Raw genomic sequence first — 21,443 nt, forward strand, 5'->3', positions numbered from 1 at the left:
CTTTTTTTTTTTTTTTTTTAAGATTTAATGTGTTTTATTGATTAAAATATTACATTTGTGCCACTTTCCCTTCCCTCTGCTCCCCTCCACCCGGTGGCCCCCTCCCTCCAGTTGTCCCCCCCTTTTAGATTATGTCCATTAGTTGTGCTTACAGTTCCTCCCAACCTCTCTCCGTCTATTCCATTCCCTCCTACCTTGATCCCCAATTCCTATATCATCTCCCTCCCTCTCCCCACTCCCCCTCCCTGTTGACCTCCCCCCACTATGTTTCCCTTACCCACAGTTCCTTTTCCACTCTCGTTGCCTGTTTCGTTTGCCTTTGTTTCATCTCCCTAGCTTCTGTTTTTTAAACCAGTCCCTTTAACTTCTCATATAACAGTGGTTTGGATCTAATGAACTCTTTCAGTTTTATTTTGTCCTGGAAACACTTTCTCTGTCCTTCTATTCTGAATGACAATTTCGCTGGATAGAGTATTCGTGGTTGTAGGTTTTGGATTTTCATTACTTTGAATATTTCTTGCCAGTCCCTTCTTGCCTGTAGGGTTTCCCTTGAGAAGTCAGCTGATAGTCTAATTGGGACCCCTTTGTACATAATTCTTTTCTTCTCTCTTGCTGCTTTTAAGATTCTCTCTTTATCTTTAATTTTTGACATTTTGATTATAATGTGTCTTGGAGTGGTTCTCCCTGGGTCCAGTCTCTTGGGAACTCTCCTTGCTTCTTGGACCTGCAAGTCTATTCCCTTCCCCAAGTCTGGGAAGTTCTCCTTTATTATATTTTCACTCAATTTTTCAAGTTCTAGTTCATCTTCCTCATTCTCTGGCAAACCAATGATTCTTATGTTGGGCCTTTTATAGCTGTCCCAGAGGTTTCTGATCCTCTCATTGTTGCTTGCCATTTCCTCTCGCTGCATTGGTTGACTGCTTGTTCCTTCTCCATATTCCAGTTTGTTGAAATGGACTCTGGATTCCTCACCATCTGTCTCATATGTGGTTTTGTTCCTTTCGTTATGAAAGTTTTTCGCTTCTTTCATATCTTTTTCCTGCTCTTTTGTGAATTCTGTAAGCCACCTGATAACAATGGCCCAGAACTGAGCCTCTGACAGGTTTCTTATCTGTTCATCTGTCAGGTTCTCTATCTGCTGTCTGGTGAGCTGCACCACCGGGATCTCTATATTTGTCTGCCACATTTTGACAGATGCGTTTTGTTTTCCTGGGCTGGCTGTCGGGGGCAGGGGGCAGTGCCTGCGTACGCGTCACAAATCAGCGACCGGCAGGCGCGCGACCTATTTCGCAGCCCTGTGGTGCTTTCTGTGGGGGCGGGGGTCCAAGATGGATTCACACAGTTATTCAGCTAGGAGACCGGGATCCGTCCTCCCGCCCCCCTGGGCCTCACTGTTCAAGGCGATGCTGCGGCTGCTCCCCAGCGCCGGAGTTGGGCACGCCAGGGGCTTGATTGGAGTCGCGCACGCCAGGGGCTTGATTCGCCGCCCCGCCCCGCAGCTCCGCAAACAGCTTTGCCTTCTTTAACTCTTACCTGCCCAAATGGCACCGCTGGTTTATAACTTCATATGTTGGGCTTCCGTGTAGCTTTATTTTCTGGAATTTCTAGTTATCCTTTGTTTTGAAGTAGTTGTATTCCACTATAGTTGTAGAGGGAGACCTAGCGTGTCCGTCTAAGCCTCCATCTTGGCCGGAAGTCCCGGGAGTGAATTCTTGTAGGGAGTTAGGGAGAGGATTTGGCCAAAAAAGCCAGAGGAGGGAGAGAACAGTGAACAATCAGGACTGGGAGAAACTGTGACCTGAATCTAGAGGGAAACATCCTCAGCTGCAACCTCCGACCGAAAGCTCGGCACTCCGGGCGAGCCCAGCACCAGCGCTAGGGCCCTACAGAACAAAGGAGCAGTTTTGGGGCAAGGAGAACGGCAGCACAGAAAAGCTGCTGCGGAACTCCAAACCGGGGGAGAACTGCGTTCTTGAAACCAGTGTTTGCTCTTTAGTCGCGCTAGAATCCCACAGAATAAAAGGCTGATCTGGGGCTAGGAGGGAAATAGGACGCGCAGGGTGTGTAAGTAGGGAAGAGAGCGGAGGCGGAGGTTCTGGAGGGGAGACGGTTTTAGGGCAGGGAGAAGGGGCCACAGGGAAGGGCTGCTACAGAGCTCCAGACTGGCAGAGAGCCCCGGGGTAAGAGAGTGCTGCGCTGACCAACCACACTAGAATCCTACAGAACAAAGGGACGGTGCTGTGGTGGGAAGAGAGATAGAGCGCGCAGGCCGATAAACAGGGAAGCCAGCGGAAGCTGTAGCTCGGAATAGAGAAAGTTTTGGGGCAAGGAGAAGAACACAGGTAGGAAAGCCACTGCAAAGCTCCAGACTAGGGGAGAGGCCCTGGGCAGGAAAGGACCACTGGGCCCGGCACTTTGACTGACTGTGCCACAGTCCGGCAGAACAGAAGGACGATCTTGAGACAGGGAGAGAAGTACAGTGCACAAGCATATAGACAGGGAAGAGAGCAGAAGCTGTAGCCTGGGAATAGAGACAGGACTGGAGGCAGGGCGGGGATTGCTGGCAGGCACAGGCTGGACCAACAGAGGGAAGGAGTAGCTGGACAGCCCTGAGGAGGCCTGAGGCTGCCTGAGGAGGGGACAACTAAATGCAGCTAACAGCAGAGCGGTGGTAGGTCCACGAAAATAAGACTAGCAATCCCAGAATCAAGCAGAACCCTCCCACAGCCAGCCAACCAACCAGAAAAGATTTGAAACTCATGGAATTTTGAATAGGAGTGGACTCAGGAAGGAAGGAAGGAAAAACCAAAAAACAAACAAACCAAAAATACCCAGAGACTGTGCATAAAAGTTGAATTGAGTTAAAATCCTCACTCTTTTATCTCTCACTCTCTCTCTAACTACCCCTACGGTCAGTCCCTTCTTATTCTCTCTCCTTTTATCCCCTCCTCTTCCCTCCCTTCTCTCTGCTTAGCATGTCTCCCCTTAATTCTATTCTCAGTTAATTTTATAATTTTAAGTTCTCTTCCATTCTCACCCTCTCCTTTCTCTGCGCTACGCACCTTCAACTTTATTAAATTTCTTTATTGTGTCCCCCTTCAGTCTACATTTGTTTTTCTTTCATCCCCTGTTCTTATTTTTCTTCTCTCCCTATACATATTCTCTCTCCCTATTCCACTTTATATTCTAATCTCTTAATGTTCAAATTATAATTCTAATCTATCCCTCTCCCCCTTTCCTCACCCATTCTTACCCCTTCTCTTTTTCTAACCCATCCCCTCACTTCTTTCTCTACCTCTTGTATTTCTCTCCTTCATCCTATTTTTTGTCAACTCTTCAACTTCAATCCTCCCCTCCCTAATATCTCCTCTTCTTCCTGATTTCCTTCCCTCCTCTGAGCTCTTTTCCTCCCAAATCCTCTTGCTTTCCTATCTCCTATTCCTCTCTCTATATATTCACCCTTTCTCTCTTTCTTGCAACTTTATATCATGTTTTAATCTCCTACTATTTTTTATAATATATAATTTTAAAAAGAAATTTAATCCAGTCCCCTCTCTTCTACCTCCCCTTCTTCTTTCGTTCTCTCACCTACCCTTCTCTTCTCTACTTACTCTCTCTCTTTCCTCTCTCCCTTCCTGTCTTGCTATTTTCTACTCTGTATTTTTATCCTTAAAAAATTCTCTCTCAATCTATTTCCTACCTTCTAACCTCCCCAGCCCTCTCTTTCAATTTCTGGCTGTCTGTCTACCTGGATGTCTGTTGTGTCTACCCTACCTCTCACGCTAATCATATAGTATATACCGATTATATAATCCTAATACTATACACTTCCACTTTCTCACTCCACACTGTAACCCTCCCCTCCTTTTCTAACATACAGTGTAAGTGTTAATTGCTCTCTTACATAACCTTGATCCCAGTTGCTAATATTAATACTCTATCAACTTCCAGCTCAAAAAATTACCCTTCCTTCATTTAAAACAACTCCTTTCTGTTTCTCCTACGAAATAAGAGTCCCAGTATCTCCACAAGTATATTAACACTAGCTCATTTGCAGCCTATACTGGGATTGTATTTGAGGGAGACATTGGAGGCTGTGGGTTTCTTGCCTGGGTTATGTAATGATATTTTAGCAGCACCTTCACAAAAGAACTCAAGACAAGGTGGACAGAGCGACTCGCAATCAACTAACCAGAGAAAAAGATCCACCAAAAAGTAGCTGAAATACAACCAGACAGATTAAAGAAATATAATCAAGGACAACACAGATGGAGATCCAGGAGGGCGGAGGAGTAATGGAAGCTACACTAACCCCCTCCCAGCACCAGCCAGTGCTGACTCAGCCCCAGTACAGCAGACAGACCATTCCCCTCCAAATGGCGTCATACTAAGGGGAAGTAAAAGCCCTGCATACAGGAATTAAGTTGCCACATCCACGGTCCTTAAGACTGACGGCCAACCAGAGATTGAGTATAGTAACAATGAAAGAAGAGAGACAAAGGCAGTATATCACTGCCTAGGGCCAGTCTGGTACATGATCTGACGCTACCAGAGGCAGATCCAGGAAGAACAGATCATTCTAAGAAGCAACAACAAACAAAAGGAATCACAAAAATGGGGAGACAGAGAAACAACCCCCAATCAAAAAGAAAGGTAGAATTCCCAGAAAGAGTGCTAAATGAAATAGAGGGGAGCAAAATATCAAATACGGAATTTAAAACATGGATTATGGAGAAGCTGAATGAGCTCAGCGGAAACTACAAAGAACTCCAGAAAAACTACAGTGAACTCCAGAAGAACTATAAGAAACTCACTGAGAATTATACCAGCATCAAAAAGGACATGGAAGCTATCAATAAGAGCCAGGAGGAAATGAAGAATACAATCTCTGAATTGAAGAACACAGTAGAAGGAATTAAAAGCAGGCTAGAGGAAGCAGAATATCAGATCAGCTAGCTGGAGGACAACGTACACAAAAACTCCCAGACAATGCAACAAAATGAAAAAAGACTGAACAAGACTGAAGAGGTTCTAAGACAGCTGCAGGACAACATGAAACGTAACAATATCCATATCATTGGAATTCCAGAAGGAAAAGAAGAAGAGCAAGGGATAGAAAACCTCTTTGAAAAACCAATGGCAGAAAACTTCCCTCACATGAGGAGAGAAAGAGTCACGTAAATCCAAGAGGCACAGAGGGTCCCAATGAAGATGAACCCCAACAGGCCCACTTCAAGACACATCATAATTAAAATGGCAACATTCAAAGACAAAGAGAGAATCCTAAAAGCAGCAAGAGGGAAACAACTAATAACATACAAAGGAGCTCCAATAGGGCTATCCTCAGATTTCTCAGCAGAAACACTACAAGCCAGAAGGGAATGGCAAAAAATATTCCAAGCCATGAAAAACAAAGGCCTACAACCAAGAATACTCTACCCAGCAAGGCTCTCATTCAAAATGGAAGGCGAAATAAGGAGTTTTTCAGACAAAGGAAGACTAAAAGAATACATCTCCACCAAACCAGCAATGCAAGAGATGCTAAAGGGTCTGCTCTAAGAAGGTAAAGAAACAGGGAGAGACAGAGAATAACACGAGTACAAAGGGGAAAAATGACAATGAATAAGTACTTACCAGTAATAACCTTAAACGTAAATGGATTAAACGCTCCAATTAAAAGACATAAGGTAGCTGAACGGATAAGAATGAATGACCCACATATATGCTGTCTACAAGAGACCCACCTTAGAACAAAAGATCTACACAGACTGAAAGTAAAGGAATGGAAAAATGTATTTCAAGCAAATGGACATGAAAAAAAAGCCGTGGTAGCAATACTTATTTCAGACAAAACAGATTTCACAGCAAAGTCCATAAAAAGAGACAAAGAAGGGCATTTCATAATACTTAAGGGACAAATCCATCAAGAAGATATAACCCTTATAAATATATATGCACTCAACTTAGGAGCACCCAAATATGTAAGGAAAATTTTGAAAGACTCCAAGAAAGATATAGACAGCAACACACTCATCGTAGGGGACTTTAACACCCCATTGTCAACAATGGACAGATCTTCAAAGCAAAGAAACACCAAAGATATTGAGGCACTGAACAACACTTTAGATCAAATGGACTTAGTCGATATATATAGAAGTTTACACCCCAAAGAAGCAAAATATACATATTTCTCAATTGCACATGGAACATTTTCAAAGATAGACCACATGGTAGGACACAAAACAAGCCTCAATAAATTCAAGAAAATTGAAACTATATCAAGCATCTTCTCAGATCACAATGCCTTAAAATTGGAAATTAACCTCAAGGAAAAAATTCAAAAACATTCAAACTCATGGAGAATGAATAACATGCTATTAAATAATTAATGGGTTAACAATGACATCAAGGAAGAAATCAAAAAGATCCTGGAAACCAATGATAATGAACACACAACAACCCAAAACCTATGGGATACAGCGAAAGCAGTCTTAAGAGGAAAGTTCATAGCAATACAAGCCTACCTAAAAAAGCTAGAAGAATCTCTAATAAAAAGTTTAACCCTACAGCTACAAGAACTAGAGGAAGAAAAACAAGCAAAACCCAGATCAAGTAGAAGGAAGGAAATCATCAAGATCAGAGCACAATTAAATGACATAGAGTCTAAAGTAACAATTCAAAAGGTCAACAAAAGTAGGAGATGGTTCTTTGAAAAGATAAACAAAATTGACAAGCCTTAGCCATGCTCATCAAGAAAAAAAGAGAGAGGACCCAAATAAATAAAATCAGAAACGAAAGAGAAGAAATCACAACTGATACAACAGAAATACAAAGCATTATACGAAATTATTACGAACAACTGTGTGGCAAGAAATTTGACAACCTAGAGGAAATGGACAGATTCCTGGAAAACTACAGTCTGCCCAAACTGAATCAAGAAGAAGCAGAAAGTCTGAATAGACCAAAAACAGCTAATGAAATTGAAGCAGTAATCAAAAAACTCCCAGCACACAAAAGCCCAGGACCGGATGGCTTCACAACTGAATTCTACAAAACATTTAGGAAAGAACTAACTCCTATCCTCCTCAGACTATTCCAAAAGATACAAGAAGAGGGAAGACTCCCAAACTCGTTCTATGAAGCCAGTATAACCCTAATTCCAAAACCAGGTCAAGACACAACAAAGAAAGAAAACTACAGACCAATATCGCTGATGAACATAGATGCTAAAATCCTCAACAAAATATTGGCAAACCGGATCCAGCAACACATTAGAAAGATCATACACCATGATCAAGTAGGATTCATCCCAGGGATGCAAGGATGGTTTAATATTTGCAAATCAATAAACGTGATACACCACATAAACAAAATGAAAGACAAAAACCACATGATCATATCAATAGATGAGGAAAAAGCATTTGATAAAGTACAACACCCATTTATGATAAAAACTCTCAGCAAAATGGGAATAGAAGGAGCATACCTCAACATAATAAAGGCCATATATGAGAAACCTGAAGCCAACATCATACTCAATGGGCAAAAACTGAGAGCATTCCCCCTGACAACAGCAACAAGACAAGGATGTCCGCTCTCTCCACTCCTATTCAACATAGTCTTGGAAGTTCTAGCCACAGCAATCAGACAAGAAAGAGAAATAAAAGGCATCCAAATTGGAAAAGAGGAAGCAAAACTGTCATTATTTGCAGATGACATGATAGTGTACATAGAAAATCCTTTAGACTCCACAAAAAACTACTCAACCTAATAAGTGAATTCGGCAAAATAGCAGGATACAAAGTCAATATCAAGAAATCGAAGGCATTTTTATACACCAACAATAAAAACTCAGAGATAGAAACTGAAAGAAAAATCCCATTTACCATAGCAACAAGAAAAATAAAATACCTAGGAATAAACTTAACCAAAGAGGTAAAAGACCTGTACACAGGAAACTACATAACACTGAAGAAAGAAATTAAAGAAGATACAAATAAATGGAAGCGTATACCATGCTCATGGATGGGAAGAATCAACATCACTAAAATGTCCATACTACCCAAAGCAATTTATAGATTCAATGCAATCCCTATTAAAATGCCAGCAACATATTTCACAGACCTAGAACAAATACTTCAAAAATTTATATGGAACCAAAAAAGAGCCCGAATAGCCACAGCAATTTTGAGGCAGAACACAGTAGGAGGAATCACAATACCCGATATTAAACTATACTACAAGGCCACGGTAATCAAAACAGTCTGGTACTAGCATAAAAACAGACATATATATCAATGGAACAGAACAGAGAGACCAGAAATCAACCCAGGTTTATATGGTCAACTAATATTTGACAAGGGGGAAAGAACATCAAATGGAGTGAAAAGAGCCTCTTCAACAAATGGTGTTGGGAGAACTGGACAGGGACATGCAAAAAAATGAAATTAGACCACCAGCTCACACCATACACCAGAATAAACTCAAAATGGATCAAAGACTTAAATGTAAGCTGTGATACCATAAAAGTCCTAGAGGAAAAAATAAGCAGGAAAATTTCAGATATCCCACGTAGCAACATTTTCACTGATATATCTCCTAAGGCAAGGGAAATAAAGGAAAGAATAAACAAATGCGACTACATCAAACTAAAAAGTTTCTGCTCAGCTAAAGAAAACATCAGCAAGATGTAAAGGAAACCAACCATATGGGAAAATATATTCGCCAATGACATCTCAGACAAGGGATTGATCTCCAAAATATATAAAGCACTCATACGACTCAACACCAAGAAGACAGACAATCCAATTAAAAAATGGGCAAAAGACCTGAACAAACACTTCTCCAAAGAAGACATACAGAGGGCCCATAGACATATGAAAGTATGCTCAACATCACTAGCCATCAGAGAGATGCAAATAAAAACCACAATGAGATACCACCTCACACCAGTCAGAATGGCCATCATCAACAAATCAATAAACAACTTGTGCTGTAGAGGATTTGGAGAAACGGGAACCCTGGTGCATTGCTGGTGGGAATGCAGACTGGTGCAGCCACTGTGGAAAACAGTTTGGAATTTCCTAAAAAAACTTAAAATGTAATTGCCTTTTGAACCAGCAATTCCATTGCTAGGATTATATCCAAAAAATCCCGAAACACCAATTCAAAAGAACCTATGCACTCCAATGTTCATAGCAGCACTATTTACAATAGCCAAGTGCTGGAAACAACCTAAATGCCCATCTGTAGATGAGTGGATCAAAAAACTGTGGTACATTTACACAATGGAATTCTATGTAGCAGAAAGAAAGAAGGAACTTCTACCATTTGCAACAACATGGATGGAACTAGAGAAAATTATGCTTAGTGAAATAAGCCAGGCAACAAAAGAAAAATACCTTATGCTGTCACCTATTACAGGAAACTAATGAACAACACAACAAATGAGCAAAATTGAACCAGAGGTATGTAAACAAGAAGTAAACTAACAGTAACAAGGGGGGGGGGCGGAAAAGAAGGGTGTAAGAAGGGGAAGGGTCAAGTAAAAAAAAAAAATTAATGACCCATGGACAGGGGCAACTGAGTGGAGACTAAATGTGGGGGAAGGAGGGACAGGGTGCAGGGAAGCAAGGGGGATAAAAAAGTGAGACAACTGTAATGGAAAAACAAACAAAAAAATTTTTTTAGTGGGGGAAAAATGAAAATATGAAGAATGGAAATGCCAGTTCAGTGAATATTAGGACCAAAATTTTCCTTCACGTTGTATATTTTTCTCCCTATTTGATCCCTCCAGAGTTTGGCATTCTAAACAAGTAAGAAATGACATAGGTTTCTTTGCATAGAACTAATAAGACCAGTTATTAATAGAGGTTCCTTTTTTTTTTTTGACCAAGTCTTTGACTGGAATGTCAAGCCTAAAGGAAACATACTTGGGCTCAGATTGTTACCAAAAAGCCCTCAGGAACTGGGAGTGACTTTCAAAGGTAATAAAAGCCCGTGAGATAAAAGGCCTGGTACCATGGTTGGTTGTGCGATCCACAGCAATCTTTCCAGGGAAGGAACGAAGGTTGTTTTCCTGAAAGATGGCTAGAAGGCACCTTAAGGCACAATGAAAAACCAGAAAGACTTGGAAAAAACAGGTGTATACAGGCAAGGATGAATGCCAGATATGTGGCTCAGCTTCTGTGCCCTGAAGAACAGACTGAGGGTCACCCCAAATATTCCTTGGGTAAGTTCCAGCAAAGCAGAACTAAAGATCATAAGTGATCATTTGCTGCTCTTGTTATGTTTATGCAAACGAACAGGATAAATTAAAAATGGACTTAATGTAGTCCCTTTAAAGACAAGGAGGGTAACCTTAGGGAGAAAAATTGTTATTCAAGGAAAATCACAATGACCAGTAGTAGAGTATAAAATAGGGCAACTAACCGTCTTAAAAGTTTCTTCTCATTTAAAATATGGTTTCACTTGAAAATTAAACCATGTCTGTGATATCATCAAAGATATTCAAGTTGCAGGCAAATAGAATTTCAAGTGCCTTGCAACTGGATGTCTTCCCAATAAGACAGTCTTACAGATTTAGAGACTTGTTTGTGGGTTATGTTACATAAATTAACACGAGTTTTCTGTTTTCAAAGGACATAAGCCTATGATCGCATTACCTGAGTGATTGTCTGTACGCATAAGCCTCACTTAATCCTCTCTGCAGCGCTGCCTCCTGAGACTCAATGTTTTGGGTGAACTAAATGGCTGGGTTGGTGAAGAATGGCGTGGTCTGTGGGCTTCACTTTAAAACTGGTTTCTCTTTTCTATCCTAATGGCTTGGACAGAAAAGACCCAGAGGCTTGAGAGGGGGAAAACCTAAACTATTTCCCTCAGCCCAAACTAAGTATAATGGGCAAAAGGGTTTTGGACAGGTGAGATGTGCCTAGCACACCTTCTTACAAAGAAGCCCTTTTTTTTTTTTTTCCTAATATGGAACATTGAAAAATTAATCCCTGCCTTCTGTCATCTAGTAGTTATGGATTAAATGATGTCTTTTAACCCTTTTCGCCAAATCTGTTGCCCCCAGAACACAACAGGGACACCAGCCTGTTAAACCAAGCACGCCGTTGACTGGAGACAGCCAACTGACCTGGAGTCTGCATGATCCTTCCCCATGTGGGAAGGCCACCCTCCCCTCCACACCCCCACTCTTATTAGGGTTTTCTGGACCCAAGGGTAGGTAGGACAACGACTATGTCCAGCTTGAAGCATCTAGAGGAGCTTGAGACCTTCGCCCATTGTCCTTTACAAGATTACAAAGGGTCCTAATATTTGAGGGGGGGGGGAATAGTTAATTTTTACGAACCAGGGGTGTGGACTTGGGGGGAATTGCTGGGGGAGAGTGGTGCTGGGTGGAGGGGAGCAAGGGGGAGAAAATTGGTACTGTTGTAACAATATAATCAACAAAAAACATTAAAAATAAAAACATCGGTTCTCTACTGGGAATTCCAGAAAAGAGAGATAAAGAGGCAAAAAGAATATCTGAAGAAATATGGTTACAGTGCCCACTTTGCCAGAGTAAAAAGCAACCCTGTTACATTCCCTCCAGCCTTCACCATCGTATCTCAGGGTTACAGCTTACACTTTGGAGGAAGGTGCAGCTTTCTGTGGAACAGGAAAGCAGAAGGCTTTCACTTGTTTTCAGGTGAGATCCACATTGTAGTCTGTGGCACCAGTGAGCTGCAAGTAGGAGCTTTCTTAGATTACTGTTCCCAATATAGCTGCTGAGTTCGGGTTGGAGGGATTTGGGGCAGGTTGAAATTATGACAGCATAGTGTTCTTTATGAAAATTTAGAGGTTATTTTTTTGTTTTTATTCTGTTAAATGTTCTTGTATTTGTAGTTTGTGATTTTATTACAGAGTTTTGAAAATGTGTTGACCCTTTGCCAACTTAATCATTCTGTCAATAGAGGGATGAAATTTTGGATTCTCTTCGATTATTTGTGGTGGCATTATTTTCTTACTTTAAAACTTCGCATTTATTAATTGAAGAAATTGAGAATTGTCTTCACACATATAGAAACCACTTCTATTTCTTGTATTGCACGTGACTTTTTTTAGTTTTCCGTGAATATTAGTTTTAACCTCACACTTTTTCTCTCTTTTTTAAAGTATATTTTATTGATTATGTTGTTACACTAGTCCCATTTTTCTTCCCTTTGCTCTCCTCTGCCCAGTAACCCCTTCCCTCCACCAATCCCATCCCCCTTAGTTCATGTCCATGGGTCGTGCATATAAGTTCTTTGGCTTCATCATTTCCTATATTATTCTTAACTTCCCCCTGTTTACTTTGTACCAAACAATTATGCTTCTTAATTCCTGTACCATTTCCCCATTTCTCCCCCTTCCCCTCCAGCTGATGACCCTCCAAATGATCCCCATACCTATGATTCTGTTCCTGTTCTGGTTTACTTACTTGCATTTTGTTTTTATTTTTTAGATTAGGTTGTTAATAGCTCTGAGTTTATTGTCATTTTGATGTTCATAATTTTGATCTTCTTTTTCTTAAATAAGTCCCTTCGACATTTCATATAATAATAGCTTGGCGATGATGAATTCCTTTAGCTTTACCTTGTCTGGGAAGTGCTTTCTCTGCCCTTCCATCCTAAATGATAGCTTTGCTGGTTGTAAGTTCTTGCTTTTCATCACGTTGAATACTTCTTGCCATTTCCTTCTTGCCTGCAAAATTGCTTTTGAGAAATCAGCTTTGAGTCTTAGAGGCAACCCTTTGTAAGTAACTCTCTGCTTTTCTCCTGCTCCTTTTAAGATTCTCTCTTTATCTTGAACCTTTGGCATTTTAATTATGATGTGTCTTGGTATGGTCCTTTTTGGGTCTAGCTGGTTTGGGACTCTCAGTGCCTCCTGGACTTGTATGTCTGTTTCCTTCACCAAATTTGGGGACTTTTCCTTCGTTATTTTTTTCACGTAAACTTTCACTTTCTTGTTGTTCCTCTTCTGCTTCTGGCATATGTATGGTCCGGAGGTTGGCACATTTAAAGTTGTTCCAGAGGTTCCTAAGCTTCTCATTTTCTTCAATTCTTGTTTCCTCATTCTTTACTGATAGACTGTCTTTTTCTTTTTTTATTGATTTGAACCCCAGTTTCCTTCCCTTCACCATTGGTTTCGTGTGGATTTTCCTTCGTTTCATTTAGCATAGCCTTCATTTCTTCCCTTATGCATTTGCTGTACTTAAGCATATCTGTCAAGCCTATGAGCATCTTTATCACCAGTATTTTGAACTGTCCATCTGTTAGGTTGGCCATCTTCTTGTTCCTTAATTCTTCCACTGGAATCTGTCTCCTCATCTTGACAGGCTCCTGTGTTAGTTTGCCTCCTGTCTTAGGTAGAGCTGTTGCACCTGTTACGTTGTAAGGGACAGAGCCTTAGGTATTCATCAATAGGGGGTGACCCATTTTGCCACATTATGGCACTGTGGGGGGGGTCTGAGAGGGAACAATGCCAGTTTCTCAGCACTTGCCCCTTTTCCAGGCACTTCTCCCACTTCTGTGTGGGACTGGTGGCTCTCTAGCTATTGCCCTGGCTGTCATTCCCAGAGTTGGTGGGTCTGCGGACGTTCTAGTACCATGCGGCCCTTTAAACAAGCAGACTCTCCTGAGAGACCAGCGGTTTATTCCTCAGCCCCAACCCCCACTGGTTTTCACCATCAGAAGCAATGAAGCTTTATTTTCCCCGGCGCTGGGACCATGAGCTGTGCAGTCTAGTGTGGTGCTGGGAGCACTCCCCAGGTGTGTCTCTGCTTTTTAAAATGTGTTACTGCACTTTCCACCGGTCTGCTGCTGCTGCTGCTGCCACCACACCACGTCCTCTCTGCCCCTTCTACCAGTCTGGATGAGTATTTCTTCTGTATATCTTTGTTGGACTTCCATGCAGCTTGATTTTCTGGAACTTCTGGTCACCTCTAGGTTTGAGATAGTTGTATTCCTTCTTAGTTGTGGAGGGAGACTCAGTGTGTCTGTCTAGGCCTCCATCTTGGTTGGAAGTTCATTTTATCTTTTAAGGCACACAGATACGTGAAGGTAGAGCCTGTGTCTCTTTGTTTCTCTTCAATTGTAACAAGACTCAAAGGTATTCTTATACCCACATTTTGTTAGTGTGACTCACACCCCTTCTCTCTTGTCATTAGGTCATTCGCACAAACCAGTGTGCAGGAGAATTTGTCATTACTTTCCCTCGGGCTTACCACAGTGGCTTTAACCAAGGCTACAACTTTGCGGAGGCTGTCAATTTTTGCACTGCTGACTGGGTGAGTCTGGGATGTGATGGGGTTAGAAATACACAGACATAAGGAATAAAAGTAGTGTTCACTGCAGAGCATCTAAGCACTGTGAATCCCAGGTAGCCATACAGTCTTAAATTACTTGCAGCTACTAGCTGGACGCCAATGTATTGAACACTACCACCAGCTCCAGTGCTACTGTGTCTTCTCCCATGAGGAGCTCATCTGCAAAATGGCTGCCTTCCCAGAGAAATTGGACCTGAATCTGGCTGTGGCTGTGCACAAGGAGATGTTCATAATGGTACAAGAGGAACGACGTTTACGAAAGGCTCTGTTGGACAAGGTGTGTGGTATGGACTAAGGCTTATTTGAATCAACCCAAGTAGATTATGAAAGAGAGAAAAAGTAAAAAATTGAATTAATATTCTGTGTCCCATCTCTTAAGTCAGACATTTTGAAGTGGAAAGACAGAGACTGTATGTATTTATATTTCTTTCTTCCAATTTCTCTACAGCTGTCCTTACAAGGCTGAGTCCACAGCCGGGCTCAGTGTTGGCTAAGGTGGGGTGTCTACAACCCTGCTCCTAGTCTTTACAGTGTATGTGGATTGAACACCCCCAGGGCATTACGGAGGCTGAATGAGAGACTTTCGAACTGCTTCCAGATGATGAGCGCCAGTGCATCAAGTGCAAGACAACATGCTTCCTATCAGCTCTAGCCTGCTATGACTGCCCAGATAGCCTTGTCTGCCTTTCTCACATCAGTGATCTCTGCAAGTGCTCAAGTAGCCGACAGTACTTGCGGTGAGCATGGGGCCTACCTAGAGGACACAGAGGAGGTTACAGAGCTGGGCCAGATGTGTTGTTTCTTCCCTTGTTTTTTCAGGTATCAGTACACCTTGGATGAGCTACCCACCATGCTGCATAAGCTGAAGATTCGGGCTGAGTCCTTTGACTCCTGGGCCAACAAAGTGCGAGTGGCCTTAGAGGTGGAGGATGGCCAGAAGTGTAGTAAGTGATGAGAAATGGAAGTACCCAGGGCAAGCTCTGTTTTTTGGTCAGTATTTTCAGCCTCCTTCCTCCACCTTTTGGTAGCACTGCCTACCTCTTGCAACTTTTACTCTGTCTCCAGGCATTGAAGAGCTAAGGACACTGGAGTCTGAGGCCCATGAGAAACGATTTCCTAACAGTGAGCTGCTTCAGCGATTGAAGAACTGTCTGAATGAGGCAGAAGCTTGTGTCTCCCAAGTCCTGGGACTGCTCAGTGGCCAAGAGGCTAGGTATTTAGAGAATGGGGCATCAGGGGTGGCACTGTATGAACATGGATAACAAAAATGAATACATCACTAATAATGTACATAGCAAAAATTAATAAATAATATAGTCCTGTATTGTTGACCAGAACTCTTATTGATAACCTACTTAAAGAATCATGGATTCAACACAATGGTGAGATAAGACATGACAGCAATCTAATAGGAACTAGAAAGCATTGAATATAGGCAGTTGCACTTCCGTTGAACTTCACTTTATTGTGCTGCATGGGTGTTGTGCTTTTTCAAATTGAAAGCAAGACCACACTCCAAGCAACAAGATTATAACTTGCTTTATTAGGCTACTTGCTTTATTTCAGTGGTCTGGAACTGAACTTGCAATATTTCGATGAATGTTTTTAGATCAGACCCTCATCATGAATAACAATGGGAGTGAAGATGGAGTTCCACAATGAGCTGTTATTTTTATTTTATCTTAGTGTATCTGTTATTGTTTTGATCCTTCTGTACCATAACACAACATTCCATGCTTCTTAACCCTTCCATGTGCTTTTCTTAAAAATTCTGGTAGTCATTCTAATTAGAACAAATTTATTATGTTTAGCCTCAATGTTTGGCTATTTGCTATTATGTCTCTTTTTGTTTTTATATTTTGACCACATTGTATCTCTTAACTTATATCTCTGTAGAAAAATAGAGCTCTCTAGGGGTGGTCTCACATTTTTGTTCTCTCAAAAAGAAGACTGTATTTATTTTTCTCCTACTTAATACTACTTCATGCACCATACTATTACACTTCTGAGGAACTTTGATTTTCTTCTTTGGTATCTTTAGTCTCTCTTATGCTAACGGTTCTCAGTGTAAACTTTTCTCAAGTTTTTTAAATCTCAACTTATTGCTTCAGAGTCCCTGGTTTTAGAAGATGACCTTTGAAAACATTATTATAACATGAAAGGGAAATAAGGATGTTGGATGAATGAAGTATGGCCTTCTCAAATTCACTCAAGTGCATCCTTTCTCTCCGACTCATACAGGATTGAAACTCCACAGCTGACCCTGACAGAGCTGCGGGTTCTTCTTGGGCAGATGAGCAGACTACCCTGTGCCATGGATCAGATTGGGTATGTCAAGGTGAGAATGGGCCTGACAAGGTTGAATTTTTGTTAACAGGAGATACTGGCAAAGTCTGAGATAGCAGAGAAGTTTTAAGAACTTGTTCGTTTTAAGTAGCTTTTTATAATACTCTTTAGAAGCTATGGAGATGAGCAATCCAATACTTTCTCTGTCCTTATAACATAAAAAGGGGATAGTTTTCGAAACAAAAGTCAGTGGAAGGCTATATAAAATCTGACTCTTGGGATTGCAGAATCTGAAGGCTATAGATAGATTTTTGTTTTTCAGACTTTAGTCTCAAGAAACTCTCCAAAAGTATTAGATGGAGTTAAAGTATGTCTGGGAAAATAAAGTTTAGATAATTAAAGAAAAACAGTTTATGTAGAGTAAATATAGGACCTTTATTTGTATCAAGCACATCAAAGCATAAGGCATGGTCCAAACTAAATGTAAATCAATAAATGTGTATGTGAGATGATGAGCAGATCAAGGTTGGATGGTTGATTTTCTAGATGTCTAAATGTGTCCTTTATCCTATATCTCTGCAGGATATCTTGGAACAGGTTGAGGCCTACCAAGCCGAGGCCAGGGAGACTCTGGCCTCACTGCCACTCAGTATAGGTCTACTGCAGTCTATGTTAGAGAGAGGGCAGCAGCTAAGAGTAGAGGTGCCTGAAGCTCATCAACTCCAGAAGCAGGTGGAACAGGCACGATGGCTAGATGAGGTGAAGCAAGCCGTGGCCCCTTCAGCTCAAAGGGAATCTCTGGTTATCATACAGAGGCTGTTGGTTACAGGCACCAAGGTAACCTCCAGCCCTTCTGTGGACAAGGCTCGGGCTGAGCTTCAGGAGCTGCTGACCATTGCAGAGCGCTGGGAAGAAAAAGCCCTTCTCTGCCTAGAATCCAGGTGGGAGCTAGCCTTTCCCCTATATGTGCCCTGACTCCATTCCTCAGAGTCTTTGGGCCATCCTAAATATGACTTGAATAGCAACTTTGGGACCAGACTCTCAGTTGCATGTGCTAAAAACTATAAAGGACTGGTGTGACATCACACGCAGTCCCATATATTGTCCTACTGTGTAAAGTAGTAACTGGGGAAATATAGACTGAATTAGCTCTCGGGTGACAGATATGACACCTGACTTGTAAGAGACTCACATGTCTGCTTCACTCTTTATGGAGTGTTTCTCAGACTTCAGCAGTTATTGCTTGCTCGCTCTGTTGAATAATTTTTGGTTTATGCTTTTGGCAAGGAAACAGTAACAAAAACATGCCTATGTACATGTAACATTTAAGGATGAATTTCTCTTTCTTCCAATATGTTTAGCCAGAAACATTCACCAGCGACACTGGAAGCCATAATTCATGAGGCAGAAAACATCCCTGTTCACATGCCTAACATCCAGGCACTCAAAGAGGCTCTGACTAAGGCACAGGCATGGATAGCTGATGTGGATGAGATTCAAGTGAGGACCTTGTTTCCTACTTTCCTACTGTTGGGTGTGCAGCCAGAAGAAAGGCAGTTACACATTTCAGTCAGTTGGGTTTGGTTAGAAAGAGAGGCAGCAGGTTGGGGAAGCTGTCTTCACAGCTGTTGGTCTAGAACTGAACAGACATTATCAAGGAGGGGGCCAGATGAAGCAAAGCATAATCTATAACTGGCCTATTGAGTGGGTTATTTTCGAAAGCCAGTGAAACTAGGAATTCTGGAAGAAAGGTATAAATTTTTTCCTTCAGAATAGGTCTGTGCAGCAAATACTCAGAATTGTTCAGTGCAGTCAAGATATAAACATTGACATAACAAAACTGGGCTTTTTTATTGCCCCTCTCTCAGAATGGTGATCACTACCCCTGCTTGGATGACTTGGAGGGCCTAGTGGCTGTGGGCCGGGACCTACCTGTGAGTTTGGAGGAGCTGAGACAGCTTGAGCTGCAGGTACTGAGAGCACATTCTTGGAAGGAGAAGGTCTCCAAGACCTTCCTGAAGAAGAATTCGTGTTACACACTGTTGGAGGTAAGGCCTGAGTTCTCCCCTTGCCTGGCTGGTGTCACATGACTCATGATTACATGGGAAATGGTGCTGTGCTGGGGAGGGAAGGATGTAGGGGAATCTTGTTCATTCTCCCCCTGTCTTCCTGCCCCAGGTGCTCTGCCCACGTGCAGATGTGGGCTCAGGCAGCACCAGGCACAGCCAGTGGATTGGCAAGGAGTTTGGATCATGTCAGTCTGACACAGAGCTGCTGCGATTGTCTGCACAGGACCTCAGGGACCCAGGCTCTGTGATAAGGGTTTGGTCCTAGATAGGGAGAACAACCTGGTGATGAGAAGTATCTGGCTTGGGTGACCATGGGCAGTCTGCTTACTTCCTGGGCCTCAGTTCTCCTGCCTTTGAAGTGGGTTGTTAATGGCAATAGAGAAGGGCGGCCTGTTGACTTCTCCCCCTGTCCTGGTCATGGCAGACTGTTGCTTTCAACGAGGGGGAACAGAAGGAGAAGGAAGGTATTCTGACACTGCGTCACACCAACTTCGCCAAACCCCGTCCACTGGTGTCATCGGCCACAGCCTCCTCTGCAACTTCTATCTGTGTGTGTGGGCAGGTGCTGTATGGTGTGGGAGCTCTACAGTGCGACCTATGTCAGGACTGGTTCCATGGGCGGTGTGTGTCTGTACCCCACTGCCCCAGTTCCCTGAGGGCCAGTTCTGCCTCATCCCCACAACTGGCCTGATGGGAGTGGAACACCAAATTTCTGTGTCCGCTCTGCATGCGCTCACAGCGCCCATGCCTGGAAACTATCCTGGCACTGCTGGTGGCTCTGCAGAGACTGCCCGTGAGGCTGCCTGAGGGTGAGGCCCTGCAGTGCCTCACAGAGAGAGCTATTGACTGGCAAGGTCGTGCCAGGCAAGCTCTGGCTTCTGAAACTGTGATGACTCTATTGGGGAAGCTCTCTGAAGTTCGCCAGCAGCTGCAGGCTGAACACAGGCTTGAGGACAACTCTACCTATCCTTCAGTCCCTGCATCTGAGCCTCTCAAAAAAGGCAGTAGCAAGGATTTGCCTAAGGTAAATTATACAGCCCAGCTCTTATCATTAAATTTGTATCTCCTGGCACTGTTCAGTTTAACAGAGTGAGAAGAGAAATGACAGAACAGGCAGTGAGTTTAAAAGGTTTATTTGGACAGCTGCAAATAAGTGGGCTGAGACTAAAATGGTGTCAGCTCCGAACAGCACAAAGGCAGGGCTTTTTAAGGGGCGTGGGCAGTTGGCGGGACTCTGCAGATGGTCCAGTGGGGGAGTTGGCTCTGAGAACAGAGAAGTTACTAAAATGAAGAAGTTATTAAATTCTTGTCAGTAAAGATACCTTTAAAGGGCATAGGCAGTCACTGGCATCAGCAGTTACTTGGGGCAGAAGATTTATTGGGGCTTACTAAAACTAGATCTGAATTCTGGGAACCCAGGTCATATGCCCTAGAAGCACTACCCCTATTTAGGTTCTTGTGGTGCCTGTCCCTGTTCTCTACTTTTCAGTCCCCTTTTGTCCAGCCTCCTCACATCATTCTTCATCCTGTGCAGCTCTCTGGACTGTTCCCTGCTGTCAGTCTGTGTCTGTGTTTCTCTCCAGGAAGTGGGAGGAGTACCAAGTTTAGGTCTCAGGGACAAAAAATGATGCCTGATTCTTCTATTATTGCTTCCCATTCTTGATCTCTTTGGCAGGTGCAAGGGTTGCTGCAGAACAGAGAGAGCATGACCAGTCCTGAGAAGGTAGCCCTAGCACAGGCCTCAAGGAAAACAGGTAGGTCTCAGTGAGGTTAGGCTGTTGATTAGATATCACAAGTCATCTATGTGGTCTTCTGTCTTTTGGGGATACAACCAGTGGCAACCTCTTAACACAGCCTATCACCACACCCTCTAGACCTGGGGCTGCTGTCCTCATTATTACCACAGTTGACTGGTCCTGTACTGGAGCTGCCTGAGGAAACCCGGGCCCCACTGGAAGAGCTCATATTGGAAGGGAATCTGCTTGAAGTGACTCTGGATGAAAACTACACTATCTGGCAGCTGTTGCAAGCAGGACGACCTCCAGACCTGAAACGTATCCGTACACTTCTGGAGGTAAGACAACGGCTCATGGCCAGGCAGGCAGGAAGCACAGGCCTGACCATTGACACAGACTTCTTTATGCTTGTCTGCATGATTGTAGGTGGAGAAGCATGAGCATCAAGAAAGTTGGACAAGGATCCAGCCATTGGAGAAGCGACAGCAGCGGCAGCGGAAAGTAAATCTGGGTAGAAAGAATGAAAATCTTGTTCACGAAGAGCTACAGCCAAAAAAGGCCCGGAGCTCAGGAATTAAGCCTGAGGAGGATCAAGAGGAACAAGAATTTCTGGAGGAAGCAGATCATGAAAATATATTCCTGATACCTCCTACAGACCACAATCAAATCTTGAAAGGGAACCAGAATAACTTAGGACAAAAAGATTCTAGTCCCACAACATCTTTTAGTTCATTAACTCCTTTGCTACACTTGTCCTACCCTTAGCAGCAAGAGTTGTGACAGCAGCACAAAAGTTTTGTTTTGTTTTGTTTTTAATTTCACTATATCCTGGGCCGTTCTAGGTCCTGGACCTTCTTTGCCATTGAGAATTTGTCAGTTCAGACTACTCAGTACCCTACCTCCTAAAGGAAGTATTTTAAGCTCAATTATTAAAGACCTTACCCAGGATGCTTCTTCCCAGAAGTCTTGTGGCAGCAGCATTATTACGACCAGCATAGAGGG

General features: G+C 42.7%; 1 protein-coding gene across 1 annotated transcript in view; it reads left to right on the top strand.

Annotated features, from left to right (window-relative positions):
* Positions 1–21,221, top strand: part of LOC149990275 (lysine-specific demethylase 5D-like) — an 80,741-nt gene extending 59,520 nt beyond the window's left edge. Inside the window, 14 exon segments of the mRNA XM_090265500.1 lie at positions 14,192–14,311; positions 14,433–14,627; positions 14,906–15,087; positions 15,170–15,294; positions 15,416–15,563; positions 16,592–16,688; positions 17,219–17,577; positions 17,998–18,136; positions 18,505–18,684; positions 18,815–18,958; positions 19,130–19,729; positions 20,381–20,459; positions 20,580–20,779; positions 20,868–21,221. Of these exon segments, the coding sequence (XP_090121626.1) occupies positions 14,192–14,311; positions 14,433–14,627; positions 14,906–15,087; positions 15,170–15,294; positions 15,416–15,563; positions 16,592–16,688; positions 17,219–17,577; positions 17,998–18,136; positions 18,505–18,684; positions 18,815–18,958; positions 19,130–19,729; positions 20,381–20,459; positions 20,580–20,779; positions 20,868–21,221 (2,922 nt within the window).
* The last annotated feature ends 222 nt before the right edge of the window (positions 21,222–21,443 follow it).

The sequence above is a fragment of the Furipterus horrens genome, unplaced genomic scaffold, assembly GCF_987537825.1.
Source record: "Furipterus horrens unplaced genomic scaffold, mFurHor1.1.pri manual_scaffold_19, whole genome shotgun sequence".
NCBI classification, from domain to species: Eukaryota; Metazoa; Chordata; class Mammalia; order Chiroptera; family Furipteridae; genus Furipterus; species Furipterus horrens.